The sequence below is a fragment of the Phyllopteryx taeniolatus genome, chromosome 7, assembly GCF_024500385.1.
Source record: "Phyllopteryx taeniolatus isolate TA_2022b chromosome 7, UOR_Ptae_1.2, whole genome shotgun sequence".
In the NCBI taxonomy this organism is placed as follows: domain Eukaryota; kingdom Metazoa; phylum Chordata; class Actinopteri; order Syngnathiformes; family Syngnathidae; genus Phyllopteryx; species Phyllopteryx taeniolatus.
Genome location: NC_084508.1, coordinates 14,525,192 through 14,551,810, shown reverse-complemented (window position 1 = coordinate 14,551,810; position 26,619 = coordinate 14,525,192). Strand labels below are relative to the sequence as shown.

Below are 26,619 nucleotides of genomic sequence, written 5' to 3'. Positions count from 1 at the left end.
GGACGACTGTTTTATTGGAAAGGACTATTTTCCAAGAACATGAACCAGAGTCCATAATCATGGCATACATGTTGTGGAATTTAGTGCTTAAAATTCTATATTTGATCACAAAAACTATTGTGATCGTTTCAAAGCGGTTTGGGCAATTTCCAGTGGCAGTTTGACTTACAAGTACCCCCAACTCTTTTGCGTTATAAGCCATTCCTCAGTCAATTTTTTCCTTTGTCTTGCGAGCCAAAATTTGAAATATGAGAAAAAAGGACAGTGGCAGTCACCAATGTGGGACAAACAGTCATACACACATATACAAAATATCAAAACACTCATGGTGTAAGGAGAAGACACTAAAATTGAACTAACTGTATGGTAAATAACCTACCAGAGCTGGAATGAGAACGCCTGATGTCACTTAATAGGCCACAGCCTTTAAAGGCCTTCGGTTTAATTACACTTCATAATACCGTTTCTATTCTCTTTTGTTATTTTTTTTATTGTTTTTTATTCAGTTTACAATACAGTGTTATTTTTCTTTATTCTGTGTGGTTTTATAGCGTGATTTTCTTGCTTTTTTTAAACAGTGTTTTTATGTCCTGCATTTGTCTTATGTTATTGGTGCTTTATTTTATATTTTTATTATCTTTTTTTATATTTAATATCTTCTGATGTACAGCACTTTGGTCAACTCTGTTGTTTTTAAATGTGCTTTTTAAAGTTTTTTAAATTGGATTGGATATTACAAATGTCAACAAAAATTGTGTTTTTTTTTGTGTGTGGCTGGAACATCTTAAGAGCATTTCAATTTATTTCAATGTGGAATATAGATTCTATATATGAGTAAACTGAGTTACTAGCTTTGTCATGGAATGATTTACGTACTTTGATGTATGATTGTAATTCTCGTCATAAAATTAATTCAAATGATGTGTCTGAGCAGTTTTAATTTGTTTTAGTTTATTTTAAACTGGTTACTTTAACAGTCACAATACAGGCAATGTTTTAAGTTCCTATAGCTTTATGATGGCCAGAATTCTTTTATTCACTTTGGAACATAAAAGACATGATCTACGCACCTATATATCTACTGTACTTACTGATCTATCTAACGATAATCAAGAATCCTCTTTATTTGTCAAGTATGTCAAAAACACACAAGGAATTTGTCTCCGGTAGCTGGAGGAGCTCTAGTACAACAATAGACAACCATTGTGACAAAAAAATACTTTTGAGACATAAAAACATATTGCGGAGAGTCACTTAGCCTCTCGCAAGAAGAAAGAAGCTGTTGGAATGTTTGTTGGTTTTAGTTTGCATTGATCGATAGCGTCTACCAGAGGGAAGAAGCTGGAAGAGGTGGTGACCAGGATGTGGAAGGTCCAAGAGGATTTTGCACGCTCTTGTCTTAGTTCTGGCAGCGTGCTAGTCCTCAAGGGTGGGTAAGAGGGCACCGCCGATTTTTCCGGCAGTCCTGATTGTACGTTGCAGTCGGAGTTTGTCCTTTTTGGGGGCAGCACCAAAACAGACTGTGATGGATGAACACAGGACTGATTTGATGTCTCAACAGCAACTGTGGCAGGCCGTGCATCATGAGAAGCAGCAGGAAGTACATCCTCTGCGTCTGTCTGTCTGTCTGTCTGTCTGTCTATCTATCTGTCCATCCATCTATCTATCTATCTATCTATCTATCTGTCCATCCATCTATCTATCTATCTGTCCATCCATTCATCCATCGAAGCATGATTTCGCTTCCCTTGTTTTTATGATTCACTACTTTATTGTATGTTATGCTACATGATGGCTTGAATCGGTGCTATAAAAATAAAATTTAGGTAATGCATATGCATGCCCAAAGACATAGCATCTTGTAAATTCCTTTAAAAGATAGATTAAAGAGATTAAAAAGAGAACCAGCACAGCACCACAGTCAGTGGTTATGCCTATGTTTTTCTTTGCATTGGATTGTATTAATGTCTATCCTATGGCTTTTTTCTTGTCTTTTTCACTCCAACAGCGTCTTGTGAGCACAAAAATGTCCTGCAGGTCAGACAGATGCTGGACTGGATCAATTGATGAAAGTAATCTGGGATATGTAAACACTCACATACACACACGCACACACGAGCCTGCTTTTCTGTTGCACTCTCACTGGCCTGCCTCCAGTCTCATCGATCAGCATCTACTTTACCAAATGGATACCAATCTGTGTGACTCGGAATAATAAATGTTTCAGAACACGTGAGATGTGTATCTAAGCAATTTTTCCATTTAACTTTGCTCAACTCCCACTGCTCTTTTTCTTCTTTCTTGTGACGATTCGGGCTTTCAGCGAGATCGATGCCGCTTTCCAACACCCCCTCACAGCTCCTGGGTAATCAGCACATACTTGCATACGGTCAGAGGTCACACCATGACAGGATGCTGGATATTGCCCAAGGGGTCTAAAAGACATGCTCTCTATCAATACCCATTTGGCTTTCTCGAGATTTGCATTTGCGGTATTACAATGCAGAATTAGTGCCACACTTACAAAATAAAATTACAAATTATGTTGGCTATTGTTTTTTACTTGCTGTAACTAGACAGTCCACATTTTAATGCATGCTCAAGTTTGTGATAATAATATTACGATTTTAATAATTTTACAACTTTATTCTCATACAATTACAACTTTATTATGTATTTCTTTTAAAACTTTTTCTAGTAAAATGACCACTCATTGCTTGTAAACTATAAAATTATTTATATTTTCATATTATTACTACTTTATTTATGTAAAATTACGACTTATTCCTCACAATATTGAAACTTCATTCTCATAAAGATGTTTATTCCCTTGATATTATGACTTTATATCCCTAGAATTACAACTTTGTTCTTATAAAATTAAAACTATTTTCATAAAATTACAACTTTATTCTCTTAAAATTTGAGATTTTTTTTCCCAACAAATTTTTTTCGGGAACTTTTTTCCTCATAAAATTAATAACTTATTATCCTAATGTTAAAACATTATTGATCTAAAATTCCAACTATTTCTCATTATAATACAACTTCATTCTTATGAAATTAGGACTTTTATTCTCTGTATATTATGGCTTTGTTCTTGTAAAATTACAACTTTACCATAATAATGTTACAACTATATTCACATGAAATGACAACCTTTCACCTCATTACACCTTCATTTTTGGACGAAATTCTTTTGCATAATATTACTCTATCCTAGTAAAATGTATTCTCGTAAATTTATGACTTGATTTTCATGTTTTTAGTTAATTTCTTTTTTTACCAGTTTGTTCTCGTAAAATCATTAATTTATTAATCTAAAATTCCAACTATTTTTCATTGTATTACAAGTTAATTATCATAAAATTGGGACTTTTATTCCCTTTATATTATGATTTTGTTCTTGTAAAATTACAACTTTACAATCAAAACAATACAACTACAGAGAGGTAAAATTACACCATTTAAAAAAAAAAAAAATACGCCTTTGTTCTTGAATAATGACAACTTTTTTACTAATATGACTTCATTCACAAAATACTAAATACTGGGATCCTTATTCTTGTAATATTACCACTTTATTCTCTTAAAAGTACAACTTCTCATCAGTTTACAACATTATTTACTTAAAATTGTGATTCACTCTAAAAAATGAAACACACATTAAAGAATTACACCTATTGAATGTTCAAATACATCACAGACATCGTGTCTTTCTTTTTGATCAGAAAACTCGCTAGCACAAAGCTAACGCACAATGAATGAAAAACACCACTGACAAGCTAAGGAAAATTAGCATTGAACTCACGGCACTTATATCGTTCAAAATAATGAATACTGACACACAAACGATGTATAAACACATACAAGATGTGCACAGCAGGAATAGCGGAAAAAAAAACTATACTCCAGATGCATTGCCAAAGCACATGTGGAGAAACTAAATGCTGTTCCCGCATATGCTGACAGTAAAAAAAAACAAAAAAAAAACCGAATTGAACTTGAATTGTTATTTTGCACTTTAAAAGTAGAATTTATTTATTATTTATTGAGGTTATTTTTCATGGTTTTCTAATAATTTTTTTATTTAATCTATTAAATTGTAGAATATGCTCAAGTTTAGCAGTTGTTATGTTGCAATTTAAATATATATTTCTGTTATTATTAATAAAGTAATTTTTCATGATTTTCTAATATAATTTTTATTTATTTTATTCAATTGAAGAACATTCTGATTTTAAAGTTACTTTATGTAACCCATTGCTTAATAATAAATGGGTCAGTTTTTCTCGTACCTATTTTTGCTGATTAACACTGGGGAACAATTCAAATTCAAATATTTTCCTGTTGAGTTAGATTTTTATGCTGATTAAAACTAAAATTGGCATGCTGATTCCAAAATTGCAGTCAGTTTTTTTCTAGCACGTCAAGTGTTTTCTCCACAGCTTACCCTCCATAAGCAAAATTGCTCTGATTAGCTGTAGTAAGACATGCAAGCTGATTGGTCATCGATTGGTCTCATCTACAGCTTGAAACTTGACGTGATAGAGAAAAACTGAGATCAGTTTTGGATTCCGCACCCAGAAATTAGTTAAAAACATCTGTCAGACCTAAGTCAACAAAAACTGTGTTCCCAAGTGTTATTGTTCACTGTTTGAGTACTATTACTTGACCAAGACTTTTCTAACATTCCATACTACAAAATAAGTCAAGTATGTATGATTATTATGATGTCGGATCGGACTAATATTGGTATCGGCCAAAACTCAAGGCTGCAATATCGGTATTAGATTGGAAGTGAAAAAGTTGGATCGGGACATCCTATCCATTATGGGCTGAAATATGTGCCAGCAGGAACTGAATTTGAATTATTTGTATTTGAATGTGAATTTCTACACTTGAATAATTGCATTCGAAAACTGAATTGAATGAATAACTAATAATATAATTTGAAATTGAATTTCTTAGTTTGGAACTGAAGTCCAATAAACTTGAAAGTGAATGTAATAATTTTTTATCCGCAATGAATTTTCACATTCAGTTTGATCATTTCAGATTCATCCATCCATCCATTTTCTACATCGCTTATCCTCACGAGGGTCACGGGTATGCTGGAACCTATCCCAGCTAACTGCGGGCGAGAGGCAGGGTACACCCTGAAGTGGTTGCCAGCCAATTGCAGGGTACATATAAACAAACAACCATTCGCACTCACATTCATACCTACGGACAATTTAGAGTCTTCAATTGTGTGTGGGATGTGGGAGGAAACCGGAGTACCCAGAGAAATCCCACACAGCCACGGGAAGAACTTGCAAACTCCACACAGGCGAGACCGCATTTGAACTTGGGTCCTCAGAACTGTGAGGCAGATGTGCTAACCTCAACCCCAGAGACAGGAGAGCCTGCCTCAGAGACCCCAGACTCTGCTTCCTCAGGGCAAGGCGTGTCGGTGGAATTGAGGAGGTCTTCGAAGTATTTTCCTCACCGACTCACAACGTCCTGAGTCAAGGTCAGCAGCGTCCCATCCCCATTATACATGGTTTTGATGGCGCATTACTTCCCCCTCCTGAGATGCCGGATGGTGGACCAGAATTTCCTCAAAGCCGTCTGGAAGTCGTTCTCCATGGCCTCACTGCAATCCTACCACGCCCGGATTGATCGGATTGACAAGGTCCCTGCCTTCAGCCACCGTCCAACTCACATTGCACCCGACCCCTTAGGCCCCTCCCATAGGTGGTGAGCCCATGTGAAGGGGGACCCACGTTAACCTTTTGGGCTGTGCCTGGCTGGGCCCCATGGGTGCAGGCCCGGCCACAAGGCGCTCGCCTTCGAGACCTACCTCCAGGCGTGGCTCCAAAGGGGACCCTGGTGACCGTGACCCAAGAAAACATCTTTCATTATCTTTAAACATCATCGGGGTCTTTGGAGCCATGCTTTGTCTGGTCCCTCACCTAGGACCTGTTTGCCAAGGGTGACCCTGCCAGGGGCATAAAGCCCCAAACAGCTTAGCTCCTTGGATCATTGGGACACACAAACCCAACCACCACGATAAGGTGTCGGCTCAAGGACGCATCGAAAATATATGACTTTATGCTTGTAGTATATTTTTTACATTTTGTGTGTGGCCTTAATACCTTATTTTTTGAGTGGTACATATTTATTCAGTTTGGCTATTTCAAGACTGGGTAAAACAACACCACCAATTTCATAAATGACAAACAACAAGGACGATGAAGACCTGCAGTGATCTATTCATATCTTCTCTGCCTCTCTGTGTCTCTGTCTCGCTCTCTCTCTCTCTCACACACACATACATACATACACACACAAACACAAGTGGCCAAAGTGCACATGCACTCAAAAGATTTACATTCTCCTTTGCCGAGGACATTTGTCCACTGGCTGAATCCTAAATCTGCACCAGTGCAAGCAGAAAATTGGTGAGCATCTTTACTCTAGAGATGACACTTCAATTTGTGCAGCTACAGTGACTGGTGCTCTAAAGTTCCTCCCTTGAAAGGGGGAGGGGGGGTGAGGGGTGGATCAGCTGGACACCTGCCTCGCTGTTTGGCCGAAGCCTGAGGCATAGGGGGGAGAACTGGGTTGCTGGAACAGGAATTGAAGGCCAGGATTTGCCTGGCAGCACAAGTCCCCATCCCCTCGACCCAGCCCTGACCTGGCCTCTCAGGTTCTCATCAAAGGTCCCCTGTTTTCACTCCTGTGCTTGAAACAGTCTCTCGCCTGATGGCCCTTGCCCGTATTTCTTCATCCCATCCTGGGCTGCTCGTCAACACCGTGACATCATCCACACAGCAGTCTTCCCCTGACCTGCCCGCAAAGCCATTTTTTCCCCCTCGAAACATCTTCTTCACCAGCTCGCATCACACCGAAAACAATGAGATGTCTCTGCTGTGCATTCCTGTATAATCCCTGGGTGTGACAAGTGGGAGCAATTGCTGTCATGGCCTTATGATAACACATATTGAATATCTGTATTGAAAAGGCTAAATCACTCTGACGTCCTCTACAGGATTCCATCTTTATTTCAGTGTCATTAACCGTTTACGTCAAGGGCCTCTTCAGTAATTAAACTTGTTTATGATGAATGAGTACTGTCATCCTGGATTAGGACACGCTCACATTTTTTTCACATAAAAGAGTCATAAACAATGAATACATTTTTTAAAATTGTTCTCATAATACAGAACATATACCGAAGGACTTAAAGAATGCCCATATTTGATTGAAAGATGCCGGCACGGTGGACGACTGGTTAGCACATCTGGCTCACAGTTCTGGGGATGGGGTTAAAGTCCCGGCCTGTGTGGAGTTTGCATGTTCTCCCCGTGCCTGGGTGGGTTTTCTCCGGGCACTCCTCTTTCCTCCCACATCCCAAAAATATGCGTGGTAGGTTGATTGAAGACTCTAAATTGCCCTTAGGTGTGAATGTGAGTGCGAATGGTTGTTTGTTTCTATGTGCCCTGTGATTGGCTGGCGACCGGTGCATGGTGTACCCCGCTGGGATAGGCTCCAGCGGCCCGCGACCCAAGTGAGGATAAGCGGTAAAGAAAATGGATGGATGGATGATGATTGATAGATAGACATACAGTAAATATTAGTGCATATGTGTAGAAATTTCCAATGACTACAACTGGTTGTATCACATGGGTCTAATTCAACATGAGAGGCTCAACTTCTTGATGTTGTTTATGAGTTCTAAAAAGTGAAAGGATGCTATAGAAACCCATTTATGATCAGTTGTCAACATGTCGCGACGAGGGGAAAACCAACACAAACATGCTATTGGTATCGTGCAACACTTTAGAGTGCATTACTGTTGCACATCAAGACTTAATGATGCAAGAATGAATCAAATAACTTGAATAATTCGATGACAAAAAAGGTCAAAGTAAAATCTCTGTCGAAGCTTTGCAGGGAGCAACATTCCACACAGACGAATGTTACTGCAGTCGCTCACACAACTCTAGAAAAAAGTTGATATGATGACAGGGATCTAGGAGGAAAGAGTTCGTAAAAGAAAGAGAATGCCTAAAGTTTGGGATCCTTACACGCTTAACAAATTTACACGCTTAACAAGGAAGATAAAGTGCAATCTGAACCACAACAGCCTGTCTACAATCGCCATCACAAGGTAACATATCGATATTAGCGAATTTAATATAGCCTATCATCACCAGTTAAAACGTAGTGGAATGCACTTATTCGCTGACACGCATGTCAGGCCCCGCTTCTTAAAGCCATACAGATGCAAAGACACAGATACTACAGTTGAAAGGGAGACTGTCGACCCTAAGTGGACAAAAATAATACCTGCACCTCACATGCAGATGAGATTGTGTTAAAGCAATGTTATTATTCATCCAATTATTTGGTTAATTGATGGGATAATCAGTAGAATACTCGATTCTAAAAATGTTTGATAGCTGCAGCCTTAGATTTAAAACATTCTTCAGATAGATAGGTATGACCCCTAAGTTAATGTTTGCCACCCCCTTCACAAGCAACTGCTACCTGTTGAGGCACCAAACGACGAAGTGAAGCTGTATTGGATTTATGCCAGATCAGATCTGAAGCAGCACATGGTCCATTATCCAAGGGCATTTTTATACATTATGTTCCAAACAGCCCTGCAATTGGCTGGCAACCAGTTCAGGGTGTGCCCCGCCTCCTGCCCAATGATAGCTGGGATAGGCACAAGCACTCCCGTGACCCTTGCGAGGATAAGCGGCTCAGAGAATGGACGGATGGATGTTCCAATTAGGTGGCACTGACTGATTAGCACATCTACCTCACAGTTCTGAGGACCAGGATTCAAATCCCGGCCTCGCCTGTGATGAGTTTGCATGTTCTCCCCATGCCTGCGTGGGTTTTCTCCGGGCACTCCGATTTCCTCCCACTTCCCAAAAACATGCAGCGTAGGTTGATTGAAGACTCTAAATTGTCTGTAGGTGTGAATGTGAATGCGAATGGTTGTTTGTTTATATGTGCCGTGCGATTGGCTGGCGACCAGTTCAGGGTGTACCCCATCTCTTGCCCGAAGATAGCTGGGATAGGCTCAAGCACGCCCGTGACCCTAGTGACGATATGCGGTGCAGAAAATGGATGGATGTTCCAAACAGAAATGGTTAAATATTACAGTTATGAGTCAAGTGTCAAGTGTGACAAGACCTGCCGTGTTAGAAGACCTTGTCCATTGCATTCGGTGCACCTTGCTACTTTTTCTTACAAGGAAAAAAAACGAAACAACTTTTGTTATTTTCCACATCAGAAGCAAAACTAATTGCTAAAATGCAATGAAATATACAAGTATGATCTGATTAGAGTCACTAAAACAGCTGTATCAAAACATACTGTATCCTTTTACAAAGATAACGTTCTGTTTTTTAATGTATACTGTAAAATAGTTATATTGAATTATTATAACTTCCCACAAGGTTATGTTTTCATTGCCATTTGAGTGCTTATTAGTAGGATTAAGCCAAACCCGCTTTACTGATTTCCACAAATAAATGTGGCTCACAATTAAGTTGTAGTTCGAATTTACTGTCTTTTGTTAACTTTCAACAATTTCTCTTTGGCCTCTTCTAAACTTTTCAGTTAATGTATGAATTTTAATGACAACATTTAGGCATATTCATCTATGCAGGTGTAAAATTTTGTGCTTCATCCAAGGTTGGATTGTCTAGCCTTCAAGTTATTCTACTCTGTCCTGATTGCAGTTCTATGGTGGTAGTGTATAATAGTTCAGTTTCCTAAATGATTGGGTCAAAATATCAGAAGCATGTCACAATATGATGCAGTACAGTTTTACACCAGTGAAAGGTAAAACCACAATATTAATACATCTATGATGGTGTTATCATCTTTGTAATACCCATTTTTTTAAAACAGCTCTTGTATTGGATCATTAGATTGGACTTTTACCAAATGTTGGTCTAGTGTGGTTGAGAGCCATGCAATATTAAGAGTACAAAACTGTGAGCAGGAAAGTCCTTGATGAACAAATTAACTGCTGCCTATAATCCAACGTTCTCAAGAGAGAGAGAGAAACGAACTCGTCTAAAACACCTTGAATAACAATTTTCAGTTACATTCATAGCAGGTGTTCCAATTAAAACTGGTTTGAGGCTGGTTAATGTTGGCTTTGTTGAGCAGGTATTTATAACAAAGCTATAAACAGCCTGGAGGTGCACGATAAGAAGAAAACCTACAGCACAACAGTTACACACACAGAAGAAGAGAGAGAGAGTGAGAGAAAAAACTGTCCTAGCTGCTAAGTAGAGGCAGTGCTCCTTCTAATCTAATCACTCCTTCCCCCATCAGCTGCATCTCACACACAGCACGCCTATATATGTGTTCGGATGTGTGCCTGGCAGCAAAGGCATGGAGCTAAATCACGCAGGCATCAACCGACCGCTGTACTCAAGAATTCATTCCGTAGGCAAGAGTGCGACATGAGGGTATGTTAAGAGTGTGTGCTGTTGTTATTTCTTTGTGTGTGGGCTCAGACAATTTGTGTATTGATTCAGCTCTAAACCGGAGCTCATATAATCAAATGCATACGAGGAAAATGACATGATGTCCCTCGTGTGTCTTAATGGGTAAACAGTGTAAAGGGGACAATGACAAATGGAAACTACATACAGTATGTTTATATGTTGAGGACGTCACAAGAACCACGATAAGAGATATCCCGCCTTGTTTACTGAATCACTTAACACTTGAGTCCACTGCTACATGGTAGAATAGAAAAGAATAGAATGCCTTTTTATTGTCACTATACACATGTACAATGAGATTGAAAGCAGCTCAGTGTCCAGTGCAAAAAAAAAAAGAAAATAGAGTAAAAACTAAAACTATAAGATATTTACAAAAGATAAATAGTAATGCAAGAAGATAATGAATAGACAAACAGAAAATTCCTATAGATAGACAGACAGATACAGTAGATTAGATGGATGGATGGATGGATGGATGGATGGATGGACAGATAGACAGACGGATAGATAGATAGATAGATAGATAGATAGATAGATAGATAGATAGATAGATAGATAGATAGATAGATAGATAGATAGATAGATAGATAGATAGATAGATAGATAGACAGATAGATAGATAGATAAGGTATTACATGCAAGAGGCACCGCTGGAATATAGCAGCACAGGGTATTAGGAAATTGGATTTTAATCAGATTTATTTTAGTAAGGAAAGTACTGCATTGTAATAAGCAGAAAGTAGACTTTTTGAAAATGGCTTCTTTTTTTCAAGAATAAATGTTATGCCCTAAACCCACAGAGGCTTTCAAATTGAAAATAATGTAAAATATAGTGTTTATTTAAAAGGGACTTTTATAACAACTTAAATCTTTGTAAATTACAAATATATTCAGTCCAAATGATTAATTCACTTCTTCTAATTGAAATACATTACTATTTGTTTTCATTTTATTTATTTTTTTAAATACAGAGGAAGCTCGACTGACGAATGACAAGTTTTCAAGATCCAAGCTATTGCTTGGCTTCTGTTTTTTTGTCTTGATTTGCAAGCAAGAATTCAAGTTAGGAGCGCTTAATGGTGACACCAAACTTCATAACAAACAGCAGATCGTGAACAATTCTTCAAAAAAGTGGCCATGTGTATGGATCAAGTTGTTTATTACCATCACCACTTGAATTTTAAACACAAATTAAAGATAATTACAGCAGCAACTTTGCAGATTGTGAACAATTCCTCCAAAAGAAGCTTCAAGCCAATTAATACCACTCCCAGTTAAGTTGACTGTTAAACTAAATATAAAACAGAGAATATAATGTTGTGGATTTAACCAAGCCACATAACTTTGCCTTAAAGTCTGATAGCTTAATGCTAACATGGGAAAGGCAATAGACTAGCTAACGAAAAGTATCGGCCATGGTATTATAAAACTCTAAGCGAATATTTGAAAACAAATAGTCCAGCAAAACATGTAGACAGTTACTATAGTAACAATATTCAAAGGCATACAGTATATTCTTTATCCTCTGTGAACAGTGTTGGGATGATTATTGGTTATAATTACAAGTTACCCTGTTGAAAAGGTAATTGTAGTGTAACTATTTCAACTACTTTCTTAAAGTAATAAAATAAATTACATTTGATACAATTTTGAGTAGCGGTATTTTTCTCAATTTTTAATGAATATATCAACATGACCCTTTGATGTTTCACCTAAAAAAGTGGATTAAAACCAAAGATCATTATTTTGAAACTAACCACATATTTGTCCTTTACACAAATAATAAAGTTATAACCAAACATGAGTGAATGTAAATACATAATAAAAATGATAAGAATTATATGTGTACAGCATGTGGAATACCACCATACAATAGCATGTTGACCTAATCAGAATCAGAATCATCTGCCATCCAGCCATTCTCAATACCGCTTATCTTGTTCAGGGTTACGGGGTGCTGGAGACTATCCCAGCTGACTTCGGCCGAAAAGCGGACCACACACTGAACTGGTCGCCAGTCACTCGCAGGGTCTTTATTTGCCAAGTATGTCAAAAACACACAAGGAATGTGCACAAGTTAAGACAATATCGCTTCATATGACAAACAAGATAAGTGAATGTTCCATAAAAAAAAATTCAAAATTATAAGATGAAACTGTTCAAAAGTCAATGTTCTTTTATGTGTTCAAAAGTGTAACTATGATTCTAACCTTGTCAAAATCTTAGACAAGGTGGCACTTCGAGGTCCATCTATCCATCCATTTTCTGTGCCGCTTATCCTCACAAGGGTCGCGGGAGTGCTGGAGCCTATCCCAGCTAGCTTCAGGCAGGAGGCGGAGTACACCCTGCACTGGTTGCCAGCCAATCGCAGGGCACATACAAACAAACAACGATCCGCACTCACATTCACACCGACGGGCAATTTAGAGTCTTCAATTAACCTACCATGCATGTTTTTGGGATGTGGGAGGAAACCGGAGTGCCTGAAGAAAACTCACGCAGGCACGGGGAGAACATGCAAGCTCCACACAGGTGGAGCCGCGGATTGAACCCAGGTCCTCAGAACTGTGAGGCAGACGCTCTAACCAGTCGGCCACCGTGCCGCCCACTTCTTGGTCATATTTGGAAAAAAAAATTCTTGTTTGAGACTACAGCAGAATGGCCAGAGAGAGAGCCAATCACAAGGGTCGGCTTTAGAAGGAGGAAGTGATATATTTAAAAAAATAAATAAATCAGTGCCTTTGAGGCTATTTTTTGAATGTAACTAAAATTGTCATCATAGAAATGTCCAACAGTAACTGTAATTTAATTACACATATTCTCCCAGTAATTGTAATTAATTGAAATTATCTAGATTTTTTAATTAAAATTATGTAATCTTGTTACATGTAATTAATTACACCCCAACATTCTCTGTGAATTATGATTAATATTACTGCAATTTACTGAGGTGGTATGACTGTCTCCATGTACTGTCTCTGTCTCAAGTCTACTGCCCTGAGGTGCCCAAGACCCACACATCAGAAGGAGCACAATGTCAATGGGCGTTGGGTATGAAATTATGATGCACAAACTCTTTAATTAATCAACATTCTATTTAATTATGTTATTACTGTATGTTTTTATGCAGTGCAATACTGTAGAGTGCCATTTTTAATATTAAAAACGTTACAAAGATTTTTGTCTGTGTTTTTTCTGGGGCTGAAAATGATTAATGGCATTTCCATACGTTTCAATGGGGAAAGATAATTTGAGATACGATTGTTTTAAGTTACGAGCGTGGTCATATAAACAAATTAAACTCCTAAAGTCAAGTCACCTTTGTACCCTATTCCTTCAAGTAGTGCCTTCCACTCTAATAGACACAATGTTTCAATTTGGTGTCAGTGGTGCCTCCTTCCATGAGGAAAAAAAGCAACACACAAGGCCACCTTTTTTAGCACCACCCATCTATAAGAATTGATATAAATAAATGCTTCCCTAAAATAACGGCCTTTAAACAGACTTGGTATACAGTGTTCCCTCGCCACTTCGCGCTTCACGTTTTGCGGCTTCAGTGCTTCGCAGGTTTTTCCAAAATATTCATTAAAAAAAATAATACAGCCATATCGGCAGCCATATTGCAGAAAGACGCGTTGTTTCATGTTGATGCGCGCGAGAGAAGGTTTCCCTGCATGCCAAACAAAGAGATGAGTTGACTCAGAGGCTTTGTACATGCCTGTACTATGCAAGCACTCATACAAGGCACGTGATTGGTTCCCGGCGCGACATCGACCAATGAGAGCACAAGTGGATTTATCCCATGAGCTGATTGGCTGCGCATCATCGCAGCCTCACCCAGCATCTTCCCTTGTTGTGTCTCGCCAGTCTCGTCCACGCTGTTGTGTTCGCAATAACTTTTTTTGTTTAAGCGATAATTTGTTTGATTAGTTAAGCAAGCTCTTACAATGCTGCCGAAGCGCTGTGCCCCTGCGAAAGCTTCCTCCAGGGCGCCCAAGAGGAGGAAGAAGATGATGACCATCAGCAAAAGAGTGAAATGTTGATCAATACTAATTAATGTATAACAAATGTTAATTACTCTATATATGGTTTTATAATTAAAGATTTAAGTAAATACGTGTACTGTTGTAATCTTTGTCTCAAATATCCATCCATCCATCCATTTTCTGAGCCGCTTCTCCTCACTAGGGTCGCGGGCGTGCTGGAGCCTATCCCAGCTGTCATCGGGCAGGAGGCGGGGTACACCCTGAACTGGTTGCCAGCCAATCGCAGGGCACATAGGAACAAACAACCATTCGCACTCACAGTCATGCCTACGGGCAATTTAGAGTCTCCAATTCATGCATGTTTTTGGGATGTGGGAGGAAACCGGAGTGCCCGGAGAAAACCCACGCAGGCACGGGGAGAACATGCAAACTCCACACAGGCGGGGCCGGGGATTGAACCCGGGTCCTCAGAACTGTGAGGCTGACGCTCTAACCAGTCGGCCACCGTGCCGCTTGTCTCAAATATGTAAAGTATAAATACTGTTTACATATTTTAAATATTTTGGTTCATTCAAATCGTACTTCGCGGTTTTTCACCTTTCACAGGGGGTTCTGGTCCCCATTAACCGCGAAAAACAAGGGAACACTGTATATGTCAGTGGAATTAATGAACACCTTGGGCCATTTGAACAAACTAATACCTCTCCTCAAATAGACAATTTTTTTCCCCACACAAGGAAGTGTCTACACTGCATTCCAAATTATTATGCAAATTATATTTTTCTCAGATTTTCGGAAATAGTTTATAACAAATGACCATCGGCATATTTTTCAAATCATCAACTATTAGAATAAAAATTTTATGTTTTTGAACAAACTCTCTCTAGCCATCCATTCAAATAATAAATCGCTCCCTCAAATAAACACCTCATTCAAATAGGCCCGGTGCGCCTGGCAGTTGAGTAAATGAATGGCTCCCACAACTATTTGAGGGAATACTGTCATATGCCTCTCCTTATATTCACACCTCCTTTTCCCCCACACAAGGCTCTATGGCTCGTTACACCATTTTTAGCATTACTAAATGCCTCCCTCAAAAAGACCTCTTCTTCGAATAGACATGGTATGCCTGGCAGTGGAGTAAATGCACACCTCTGGGTACTATTTGAGGAAATACAGCAGTCACAACTTCAAACCTTGACAATGTCACATTACAATTAAAGCATTGTCACAAATTTTAAGCACCCATAGCAATGCATCAGTCAGACATGTTAGATCCTGAATTTGCAGTCACTCCTGACTCTCTATCACTTTTTCCAATGTTCTGCGCAAGTCATTACACAATCAATTTGGAGTTTGACTTGAGAATTTATACTGAGCACATCTTGTGTGAAAATCTAATCTCACTCTGTAACTTGAAGGGAGAGTGGTGCAATCACAAATGGCTCTGACTGCAGCAGAGTGAGGGAGAAGGAGAGGCAAAGACAGAGGGAAGGAGGGAGAGAGGGAGGGAGAGATGGAGAGAGAGAGAGAGAGAGAGAGAGAGGTAGAGAGAGAAAGAGACAGAGAGGTGAAGAGACAAAGGCCTAAATGTATACCATCAGAGCTAACAGAAAAGGCCCGCGGCACACCGGCTAAACCATTAAGTGTGGCACGCATTCAAACGAGCAGATTAATCCCCCCTACTGCTGTACAGAGCAGGGTACCGGTAATTGAAAATGCCCACAGGATACTATCTCTGTTCGTATAGCGTGCTATACGCTACAGAGGCAACGTAGGGGAGGCGGCAGCTGATTGTCACAGTGTGACAGCGTGATGGTGGAGAGCTGTACATCAATGAGCGAGTGCACATTTGTCTTTCCACTGACCTCAACCACTCCTACACCCCCAAACACAGAATCTCCTAGACAGGTGCTGCCGATGTATTTTAAAGCTTGATAGGGATCCTAATTCCGTCAAGTAACACTGCATTATATTCCTGTCCTTCAGAAAGGGAATACAGAATTGTACAAAATCAACACAGCAATTTCTTGAACTTAAATTGACTGTTAGACAAATTTAAATCAGGTTTCTGAACTCATCACAGTACAGAATCTGCTCTTATGAAAGTGGTAAATGATATAAGGTTGAATACTGATTCGGGAAAGGTGTGAATTCTTGTTGGATCTCAGTGCGGCTTTTGATACGGTAGATCATAGTATAATGCTCAACAGCTTGGAAACGTGGGTAGGACTAAACGGAACAGTCCTTAAATGGCTCAGGTCCTGGAGCAAAGGAGTTATTTTGTAACCATTGGAAGTGTTCAATCTCATCGAATGGCAATGACCTATGGGTCAGTTCTTGGATTCCTCCTGTTCAGCCTGTATATCCTACACATGGGTCAAATTCTTCAGAACTTTGTTGAATATCATAGCTATGCAGATGACACACAGTTATATCTAGCAGTGCCTCCAGATGACTATTGTTCAAAAGAGGTGTTGTGTCACTGTCCAAAACAGATAAATAACTGGATGAGCCAGAACGTTCTTCAATTAAACCACAACAAAACTGAGATAACTGTTTTTGGCAATAAAGAAAAGATGATTGCTGTTAGTAAATACCTGGAGTCACTCTCTTTAAAAACCAAAGACCAAGTCCCAAAACTACTGATAGATTCCGACCTGACTTTCAACAGTCATATCAAGTCAATTACTAAAACTGCCTTCTACCATCTGAAGAACATATCCAGAGTGAAGGCTTGCATGTGCCAAGCAGACCAGGAGAAGCTCATCCATGCTTTTATCTCAAGTAGACTTGACTATTGCAATGGTCTTCTGACTGGACTCCCCCAAAAGAACATTAAACAGCTGCAGCTCATTCAGAATGCTGCAGCTTAGGTTCTGACCAGAACAAAGAGGCCAGAGCATGTTACTCCAATTCTAAAGTCTCTACACTTGCACTCTACGCTGTTTTAATTGTCCTTTTATTTTTCTCTTTGTTTTAAATGTTTATGTTTTTTTTCTTTGTTTTAAAATTCTTTTAATCATGTAAAGCACACCTTGTGTATGAAATGTGCTATATACATAAATTTGCTTTTTCCAGAATTTTTAGGTCACCTTTGGGGGGGTGCATATTATACATGGGTGCGCATTCTTTGCAGAGGACAAAGAATATATGCCTGTATTGTTATATTATGGCTACAAGTGTTGCTTCACCATTTATATTCAAATATATGTTAATTAAAGGGTTATAAGACCAAGGCTGTTTGTAAGCCTGTCTATAGCTTTTTCCATGATGTGTTAGCATTAAGCTATCGGACTTTAAGGCAAAGCCAGAGTATGTGGATGTTTTACATACAAAATATGTGATTCTCTTTGTTTTATGTTAACTTTGAGCGTAAACTTCAACTGGAAGTGGCAATAAACACTTTTAAGCCTCTTTTTTGAACACCTGTTCACTACTACAACTACTGCTTGTTGTGAAGTGATTTGAGTTGAGTTCACTGCCACCATACAGTGCTCGTATCTCAAATTTTTGCTCGCAAGCTGAAGCAAAAAAAAAAAAGGCCAAACGATGGCTCATATTTTGAAAAACTCGGGTTACTCGTGTCTCAATATCGATATCACATTTATCTTAGTACATAGTACAATGTCAATAATTGATCATTACATTAAGAAAATAGATTTACATTTCTATTACGGAATCTGTCATGTATTTTTTATTGAATACAACACATTTTTCTTGGTTCTGAAAGAAAAAAACTAATTGATATACATACAGTATGAGCTTCGAATCAGAATAACACGTTTAAACATTCAATAAGCTTCATGTGCTTGTTCGAATGTTTTTATAAACGTAACCTTTATTTGCATAGACATTGTAAGGTGTCATGAATGGTTTTCGTCCAATATATATTGATTATTTCATAATCGCTGTATCATGATACTATTGGTACCATTAGTAAAACATTGGATGATCATATGATGAGCTATTCAATGTAGTGATATCTACAAAGCTTTACAATTAGGTCCAAATTCAGATCAAATGGCCTTTGCAGAGGTCTGGGCTCTACTGAGTGTCATTGTAGTTATCTTTTGTTTGACCATGACATATGACAAGATGAGCTATTGTGTTCCTATGATGAGATAAGGCAGGCGTAGGATGTGTCGTGTGATGCTGTGTTTGTAGACTGCCATGTGTCTATTACCAACCACAATAGTGCCATTTTGCAGCATGTTCTGTTTCATGTTTAATCTATAATTAATCTCGCTACAGAAATGCATAAATGTTTAATATGTCGGCGGTAACGAGGCCTGTCGAAAGTGTGACCTTGAAATGTCCTCTAAACATCATTCAGCAACAGCTCAGGGGCCAGTGAAGCTGCCAAATCCAAACAACACGTGCAGACACACACACACGCACACTCACTTACACATACTGTCTGTCTTTCTCTGTCACACACACACACACACAACAAACAACCTGTCTGCCTGCTGATACTTTACGCTGCTTTCTGCTCTGCTTTGTTTCCTGGGATGCAAAATGCAGATGAGACGAGTCAGCCGCATGCGCACAGTCTCGGGAGAAACTGCCACTCAAATCCAAACATCTGTATGAATAGCAAAACACACAGCGTACAGTGGAGGATGAGAGACAGAAGGAGCGGGAGATAGAGAATGAGCAGCAAAGTGGCTAAGAAAGCTGCCGTTCCGTCTCTTCTTCGGTATCTTTTGCTGAACAAAGAGCTATATACACATGAATACCTCTTTCCTCCCACTGTATTTTCCATCGGGATATTTATTCTGAAAAGCAGCGATGCACAACAAGGGCTCGGTCTTGTGTTTGCTAGTGGGCTGAGGCGCTAACGCTCCCCAGCTGATTATGTGTCTGTCTGTAGCAGTTTGAGCTGCTGCCAAAGGAATTAGGTCTAGTATTTGTGAATGCTGCTCTCCTCACAGCAGAATGACTTGCCATGCCGCTCAGATTTCTGGCTTTTTTAAAATGCAAAGGAAAAAGGAAAAAAAACACATTTTAAATAAATTAAGGATGTCGCTGTGGAAGCCTATTAAATTTTCAATGTGACCGTTTTGTGAGTCTTCATGTGTGTTTAGGGTTTGCACAAAAGGAATATTTAAAAACCAAAGCATGCTAATTGGGACAGAGATTGTTACAGCGGCTTCTTATTCAAACAGGCTTTTAGCTCATTAAATGCTTCCATCCAGCCTTTGTTCAAAGACATTTGGTAAAGACATTTACAGTATAGTGAATAAAAAAAATTATAATATAAAAAAGGTCAAATAAATATGATTAAAAGTCATACCAAACATTCCCGCATAACAGTACAGTATCATGACATTACTGCAAATTAAAATATTTTTGCTGTTTGAAATTTGATTATTATTAGTTAGATTAGTTATTTTAGGTTTTAATGTGGATCCCATAATTCCGTTTTATTAGGGAAGGCGCCACCATATTGGTAGGTATATACAATGAAAACAAAGGAAAATTTAAGAAAATATATAAAAAAGATATATAAAACATCAAAAAGGAACAAAAAAACGAATCACCTTGAGACTAGGGAATACACGGAAGTAAATGAACAAACACATGAAGTACATTACATCACAGTTAGAATGTTGTCGCACAACCAAGTGGGGAGGTCTATTCAATGTTTCTACCGTTTGATGAAAAATTCATTTACAGTATCTGTCAAATATTGAGGCGGCACGGTGGCCGACTGGTTAGAGCGTCAGCCTCACAGTTCTGAGGTGCGGGGTTCAATCCCCGTCCCCGCCTGTGTGGAGTTTGCATGTTCTCCCCGTGCCTGCGTGGGTTTTCTCCGGGCACTCCGGTTTCCTCCCACATCCCAAAAACATGCATTAATTGGAGACTCTAAATTGCCCGTAGGCATGACTGTGAGTGCGAATGGTTGTTTGTTTCTATGTGCCCTGCGATTGGCTGGCAACCAGTTCAGGGTGTACCCTGCCTCCTGCCCGATGACAGCTGGGATAGGCTCCAGCATGCCCGCGACCCTAGTGAGGAGAAGCGGCTCAGATAATGGATGGATGGATGGATGTCAAATATTGAAGAATATTCTGGTTAAAATGCAAACATTGTCGTAATTAGTAATGGACATTAGACTAACTCCTTCATCAAGTATGAGGATAGTTAATGATTAATTAATTGATTCATATTATTATTAATTGGTGTTTCATTACAGATTTCTCAATATCAATTTAAAAAAAAAATCAACAAAGGACGCTCATTAGGCAGCACACAGTTGAGACTGAATCAACATCACCTCTGCTAGTAACAGGCAAGTAGTGCACTCCATTGTGCAACCACAATAGGTATTAATTAGCATTTCATTCCACACAATTGACATAATTCCTAACCATCAATTAATCCATACATTTAGCAACAGTCCCCTCCTCAGTCTTCTACACATAGAGCCCTATTTTCGTTAACGTGGTAACTCCAGCGTAGCGGGTGGTGCAGCTGTTCGCCAGTGGCGGGTTAGACCACTGTTGGTAATTTCGCAGACCAGCGCAGCCTGGTGGATATGAAAAGTGGGCAAGCTGCGCCACTGTGGGAGTGTTTACAGCTGACTTTATTTGCCGCAGCCAAACTTCTCTGCCCATGGTGTAGCAACACACAATGTGATTGAGTATACAGAATGAGCTGGTAATAAACCGTTGGCGATTTAAATATGTCCGCGGAGCTCAGTATCTGTCTGGCTGTGCCCCAATCAAATTCACCAAAATCGTGTTAGACCAGTGCCGGCAGTTAGATGTGGTCTGAGCAGCCCTAAGGTTAGAATGACATTCTGCCACCAAATTGTCACTCCACTAGGAACAGCTCCAAGGACACACCCTCACTGCGCCAGAACGCCGAGCCTGGCGCAGGCCGGTGTGCCAAATTGGCAAACGCGCAGTGAGCCTTGCGCTTGCACAAAAATCAGGATGCACCAGCATTTGTGCCCTGCCGCAGATGCACGGTCTACGAAAATAGAGCCCATAATGTTTTCCAAATGAACTAGCACGACACAAATCTTTGGGTTGGTGGATATGACGGACAAACAACTATAAATCGCAGCTGGAGGCAGTTATGACCAATCAGATTTCACTGAGGTGCACACTGAGCAGGCATGCTTATGATGCTGGACAATCGTCAAGTTGAAATGTAATACAGAGCTCAACTTTCTTCCATGAGAATGTGACAATTTCAAACGATATATGCTCCATCATACAGGTCTGCCCATCTCTGAGACAAAGCCATCGCAGTAAATATGCAATTAAAACCTACCACGTCTTCATCCGTCAGTCGTTATATACACACTTCGCAAGATTGAGAATGAACCCCGATAGCTGCAACGTGATACAAATGTGAATATACACATTAGTCATCTACATTATTTGCTCTCACATGCAGATTAACTCACCACAAGTTACAGGACATTAACACAAATACACCTACTGCCGTGACCTTTTTCGGAACTGTAATCTTTCTTCCTCCCATAACTATGAATGTGATAAACTGCACTGTAACTTGTGTTTGCGAATGTGTATGATAACAAATGCAAATTAGAGCCTCCAAAATGCTCACTTTACAAGATTACCACTTCTCAGTCAAACATATAGGAAGTGCTCATTGTGGGTCTGTTCCACTGTGCAGGTTATATCAGGTGTAGTTGATAAATAGGAAAATAAGGGTGTTTTAGAATCACAGTCTTTTTAGTTGTATTTGAGTTGTTTTGATAGTAATTTTCCATTATTGTCAATATCTGTCTTAGCTGTTTGGTTGGGATAAATCACACGGTTCTACCGGTTCAATGTCTTCCTGTAAATGTACGCGTCACTTTTTTGTCTTTTTATTTTTTTACTTTCATTTTTATATAGTGGCTCATCATCCTCCAACATAAGAGTAACTAACACACATGATGATCTTACGTTTCTCTGATCTTCACATTTAATTCACTACACATATATTTGCTGGCTGCACAGCCACTATAATGAATTCCTTACACACCCCACCCTATTAGCATTGATGTGTAACCTTGGAGCTCACCGTGTTCCGCCTGAGGGTAAGAGAGTCACTGCATGTTGGTATCCTCGCGTGTGTATGCGTGTGTGTGTTTGTGTGTGTGTGTGTGTGTGAGAGAGAGAGGTGATAGCTCAGGCGCCCCACTGGCTCACATCTGAAGGCTCAAATCACACCTTCTACAGTGATGACTTTTAACTCCTTTTCTATTTTCACCCTTTTCTTTCACCTTCTCTTGAGCTGCATGTGAATCTATAAGCTCTCTCATGTCCATCCGTCCACACCATTTTCTCCCTCAATCAATCATGTTTTACTGCTAAGCATTTATGCCTCACTTAACTGCAAAGCTCTTCGTGTCCAGGGTCCCGGTCAACAAACAGAGTGATGGGGGTACCAGGGGGTGATTCTGAGTCTGATTAGCATTTTGATTGCATCAAATGAGAAGACGCCAGATACATACGCAATCCAACATTTACTTGTAGACTGATTAATTGTACTGCTGCAAATGTTCTTTCTGACAAATGTAAAAGTAATTTTGCAATCAGATGGACACCTCTAGAATGCAAATGTAATTGTATAGACTCAGGCGCTGGAATTGTTGATGCAGCATCTGAAAAGAAATAAAACTGGGTGACACCTGACAGTTGAGGAGACAGACGAAACAAACATGGCTGCTCGATCTGTTAGCAATGCTTGAAGATGATGGATGACGGATAAATGGATGCCAAGTTGGAAGTGAAGGAAGCTGAGCAAAGTACAACACATAAGCATAAATGCTTTGCCCCTAGTAAATTCAGTCACACACACACCATCATCCCTCAGCATTACAAATTGTAATCCGGGGCATGTGTGTAACTCAAACACACCTACCCCCAAGTACACAAGCAGCATGACGGATAACATATCTACTCACCTCATTAGCATGGGCTACTTTGCATACGTGAATGTGGCAAAAATAACAGCCCCAGTCAACCCGCTAAACAAGGCACAGTGCGCCCCTTCCTCAAGTATACTACAAGCATGCAGGTTAATATTTCAGTGTTGCAAAGGCAAGAAACGCTTAAAAAAAAAACAATTTAACTCTTTCTTCTCACTGCTCCCTATTCTTCCCTTATACCTGAACACCTTGCAGTGATATGCAGATCTTCCCAGTGCTTTACAAAAATCACCAACAAAAGGAACTTCTCATTCTGGTGTAAGTTAAACAGTATTGAAAAATATGTCTTCAAATGCATTCCAGTAGAAAATAGAGTGTGCAAGGCACAATGGTGTGTAATGGCAAGCCTGAAGGTTTCTTTCTTACCATCTTAAACCCATTCCACTCCATTTGGGAGACGCCGGTGGTTGTCTCACGATCTTTCTCTTTCGCTTACTCTCTCTTGCTCTTGCTTTCTTATTCCCCACACACAGCAGCTACAGCAAATGCTTCCACCGAAAGAAGCTACTAACCCTTTCCTGTCTTAGTTTGCAGTGAGAGACTTTCCGCTTATTATTCTGTTCTCGGCTTCCTCTCTTCGTCAAGTCTTAGTGGTGAGCGAAGAGCAGCTTAGCGGAGGTGCGCGGCGCAGGCATCGCCTTCTTCCACAGATGCTGAGAGCAGAATGATGAGCTTGGATGTGAGTGCAGCCAGCCTCACGCCCCCTCCCTCCCTCTTACAGCCACCCGCCCAGTCCCCTCCTCAACTGGAGATCAGTGCCCGCCCACTCCCCTCCACCTTCCCCAATTCTATCCTAGAATCTGTCATTGGCGTCTTGGCTTGCCCATCAGCCCACCCCTCCCTCGGTGTTAACACCTTCACTCTCTGGCTGGCTCCGAGCCCTCGTCGGCACACGCTAGCCTCAGCCTGCTTTTGGCAGAGAAAAGGCTTTTTGAATCCCAGCAAAGTAATCAATCGCTGCTCAGCTCCGTGCCTGAGTGAGCCAGGGCCGAGCAACGTGGAGCTGGGCTCGAGGAGAGTGATTGCAGCCTCAGGCGCTATGGTAATAGGATGCCTGCACAGCACTGTGTATATAAATTAGCTATTACTGAGTGTCGTCTGTACATTTGCATTGGTGTGTATAGAGTAGCCTTCACTATCCCCTGCTGCATTCCACACATTTAAGAACAAACGGGCCTTTTAAAGCATTGATTATTAACATTGAAAATTTAAATGCGCCCCACTAATTCCGTTTTCCACTTATAGGAAAATTACTATTTGGAGTTAAAACTATTTCATAGATTTTGGCCAATTATAAGGCAACAAAGACAATAATGCTCAGTTTTGAATGATCAATTTAACAATGTGTGTTATTGTAGTTTGTGGTGCTGTAAAACAACACTCCATCACACTGAGGGCTGTATTTTACTGTAGCTGCATTAGATAGGCAAAATGTTAGAAACATCTCCCAGTATAAATGTATTGTTGTTCTACACCACTGCAACCACAAACATGCTAATTCATTACGCTAACTAAAAGTGGGCTTTATTATGGTTGTAAAAGAAAAAAATATTGGTTGATTGGAGGATTGGTTGAGATGTTTATTATTCATTCAGAACAATTGATTATAAAGGAAAGACGACTACTATGCTACCTAGTCCATTGCGCACAATGGGAACAAAAAAAGCGAGAAAAAATTTACAAAGTAAACATGTCAATATCTACTCTCATGGTGAGAGTAGATATTCTTGGTTTAGGTTCTTTCAAAGGCAGCCGTTTTCAAGAGGATAACTGCACAAGCTGTGGCACGTTATAGATAAATTATGCAACAAACCTGTAGCCCAAACACACACACTGACACTACAACTATGTCAACATTGGAGCATCCGTGCCGATGAAAAGATAACACGCACACAAACCCATCTACTTCTCTTACTAAAATTCGCTAAGGGATGTTTGGGACCTGATAACAGGTGGGCTCACATTGGTTGGTCTGCAAAAGGGCGCAAGGGGCGGCGCCGTGCTGCTCCAGGCATAGAGTGCAGCGGATGCGTGCACTTCATCATAGGCATGTGTGCACATAACTATTCATGAAAGATTAAGCTATAAAATTCACCGGCCACTTCATCAGTTTCAGCTGGACAATCTAATGAGAGCCAATAAAAGAACTGGATAAAAAATTTTGTTCCTGTAAAATGATCCATCCATCCATCCATTTTCCTCCGCTTATCCGAGGTCGGGTCACGGGGGCAGCAGCCTCAGCAGGGAAGCCCAGACTTCCCTCTCCCCAGCCACTTCCTCCAGCTCTTCCGAGGGGATCCTGAGGCGTTCCCAGGCCAGCTGAGAGACATAGTCTCTCCAGCGTGTCCTGGGTCTCCTCCCGGTAGGACGTGCCTGGAACACCTCACCAGGGAGGCGTCCGGGAGGCATCCGAATCAGATGCCCGAGCCACCTCATCTGACTCCTCTCAATGCAGAGGAGCAGCAGCTCTAGTCTGAGCTCCTCCCAGATGACCAAGTTTCTCACCCTATCTCTAAGGGAGAGCCCAGACACCTTGTGGAGGAAACTCATTTCGGCCGCTTGTATCCGGGATCTTGTTCTTTCGGTCACGACCCACAGCTCGTGACCATAGGTGAGGGTAGGAACGTCGATCGACCGGTAAATCGAGAGCTTCGCCTTTCGGCTTAGCTCCTTCTTCACCACAATGGACCGATACTAAGTCCGCATCACTGCAGACGCTGCACCAATCCACCTGTCGAGGTCCTGTTCCATTCTTCCCTCACTCGTGAACAAGGCCCCAAGATATTTGAACTCCTCCACTTGGGGCAGGATCTCATCCCCGACCCGGAGCGGGTACTCCACCCTTTTCCGACTGCGGACCAAGTCTCATCCCAGCCGCTTCACACTCGGATGCGAACTGCTCCAGTGAGAGTTGGAGATCACGGCTTGACGAATCCAACAGAACCACATTATCTGCAAAAAGCAGAGGTGGAATACTGAGGTCACCAAACCGGACCCCCTCTCCGCCTCGGCTGCGCCTAGAAATTCTGTCCATAAAAGTTATGAACAGAATCGGTGACAAAGGGCAGCCTTGGCGGAGTCCAACCCCCACCGGAAACGAGTCAGACTTACTGCCGGCAATACGGACCAAACTCTGACACTGGTCGTACAG

At 40.4% G+C, this 26,619-nt stretch overlaps 1 protein-coding gene across 6 annotated transcripts in view; it reads right to left on the bottom strand.

The window, feature by feature from the left end:
- The window catches only part of elavl4 (ELAV like neuron-specific RNA binding protein 4), a 123,499-nt gene that overhangs the window by 68,992 nt on the left and 27,888 nt on the right, over positions 1-26,619 (bottom strand). For 2 of the 6 annotated variants that reach the window (XM_061778952.1, XM_061778953.1), the window contains exon 1: positions 23,835-24,110. The exons of the other annotated variants lie outside the window; for them this stretch is intronic. In XM_061778952.1, the coding sequence (XP_061634936.1) occupies positions 23,835-23,858 (24 nt within the window). In that variant the 5' untranslated portion in view covers positions 23,859-24,110. Of the gene's footprint in view, positions 1-23,834; positions 24,111-26,619 lie in introns of those variants that run through there. 6 annotated transcript variants of the gene reach the window in all.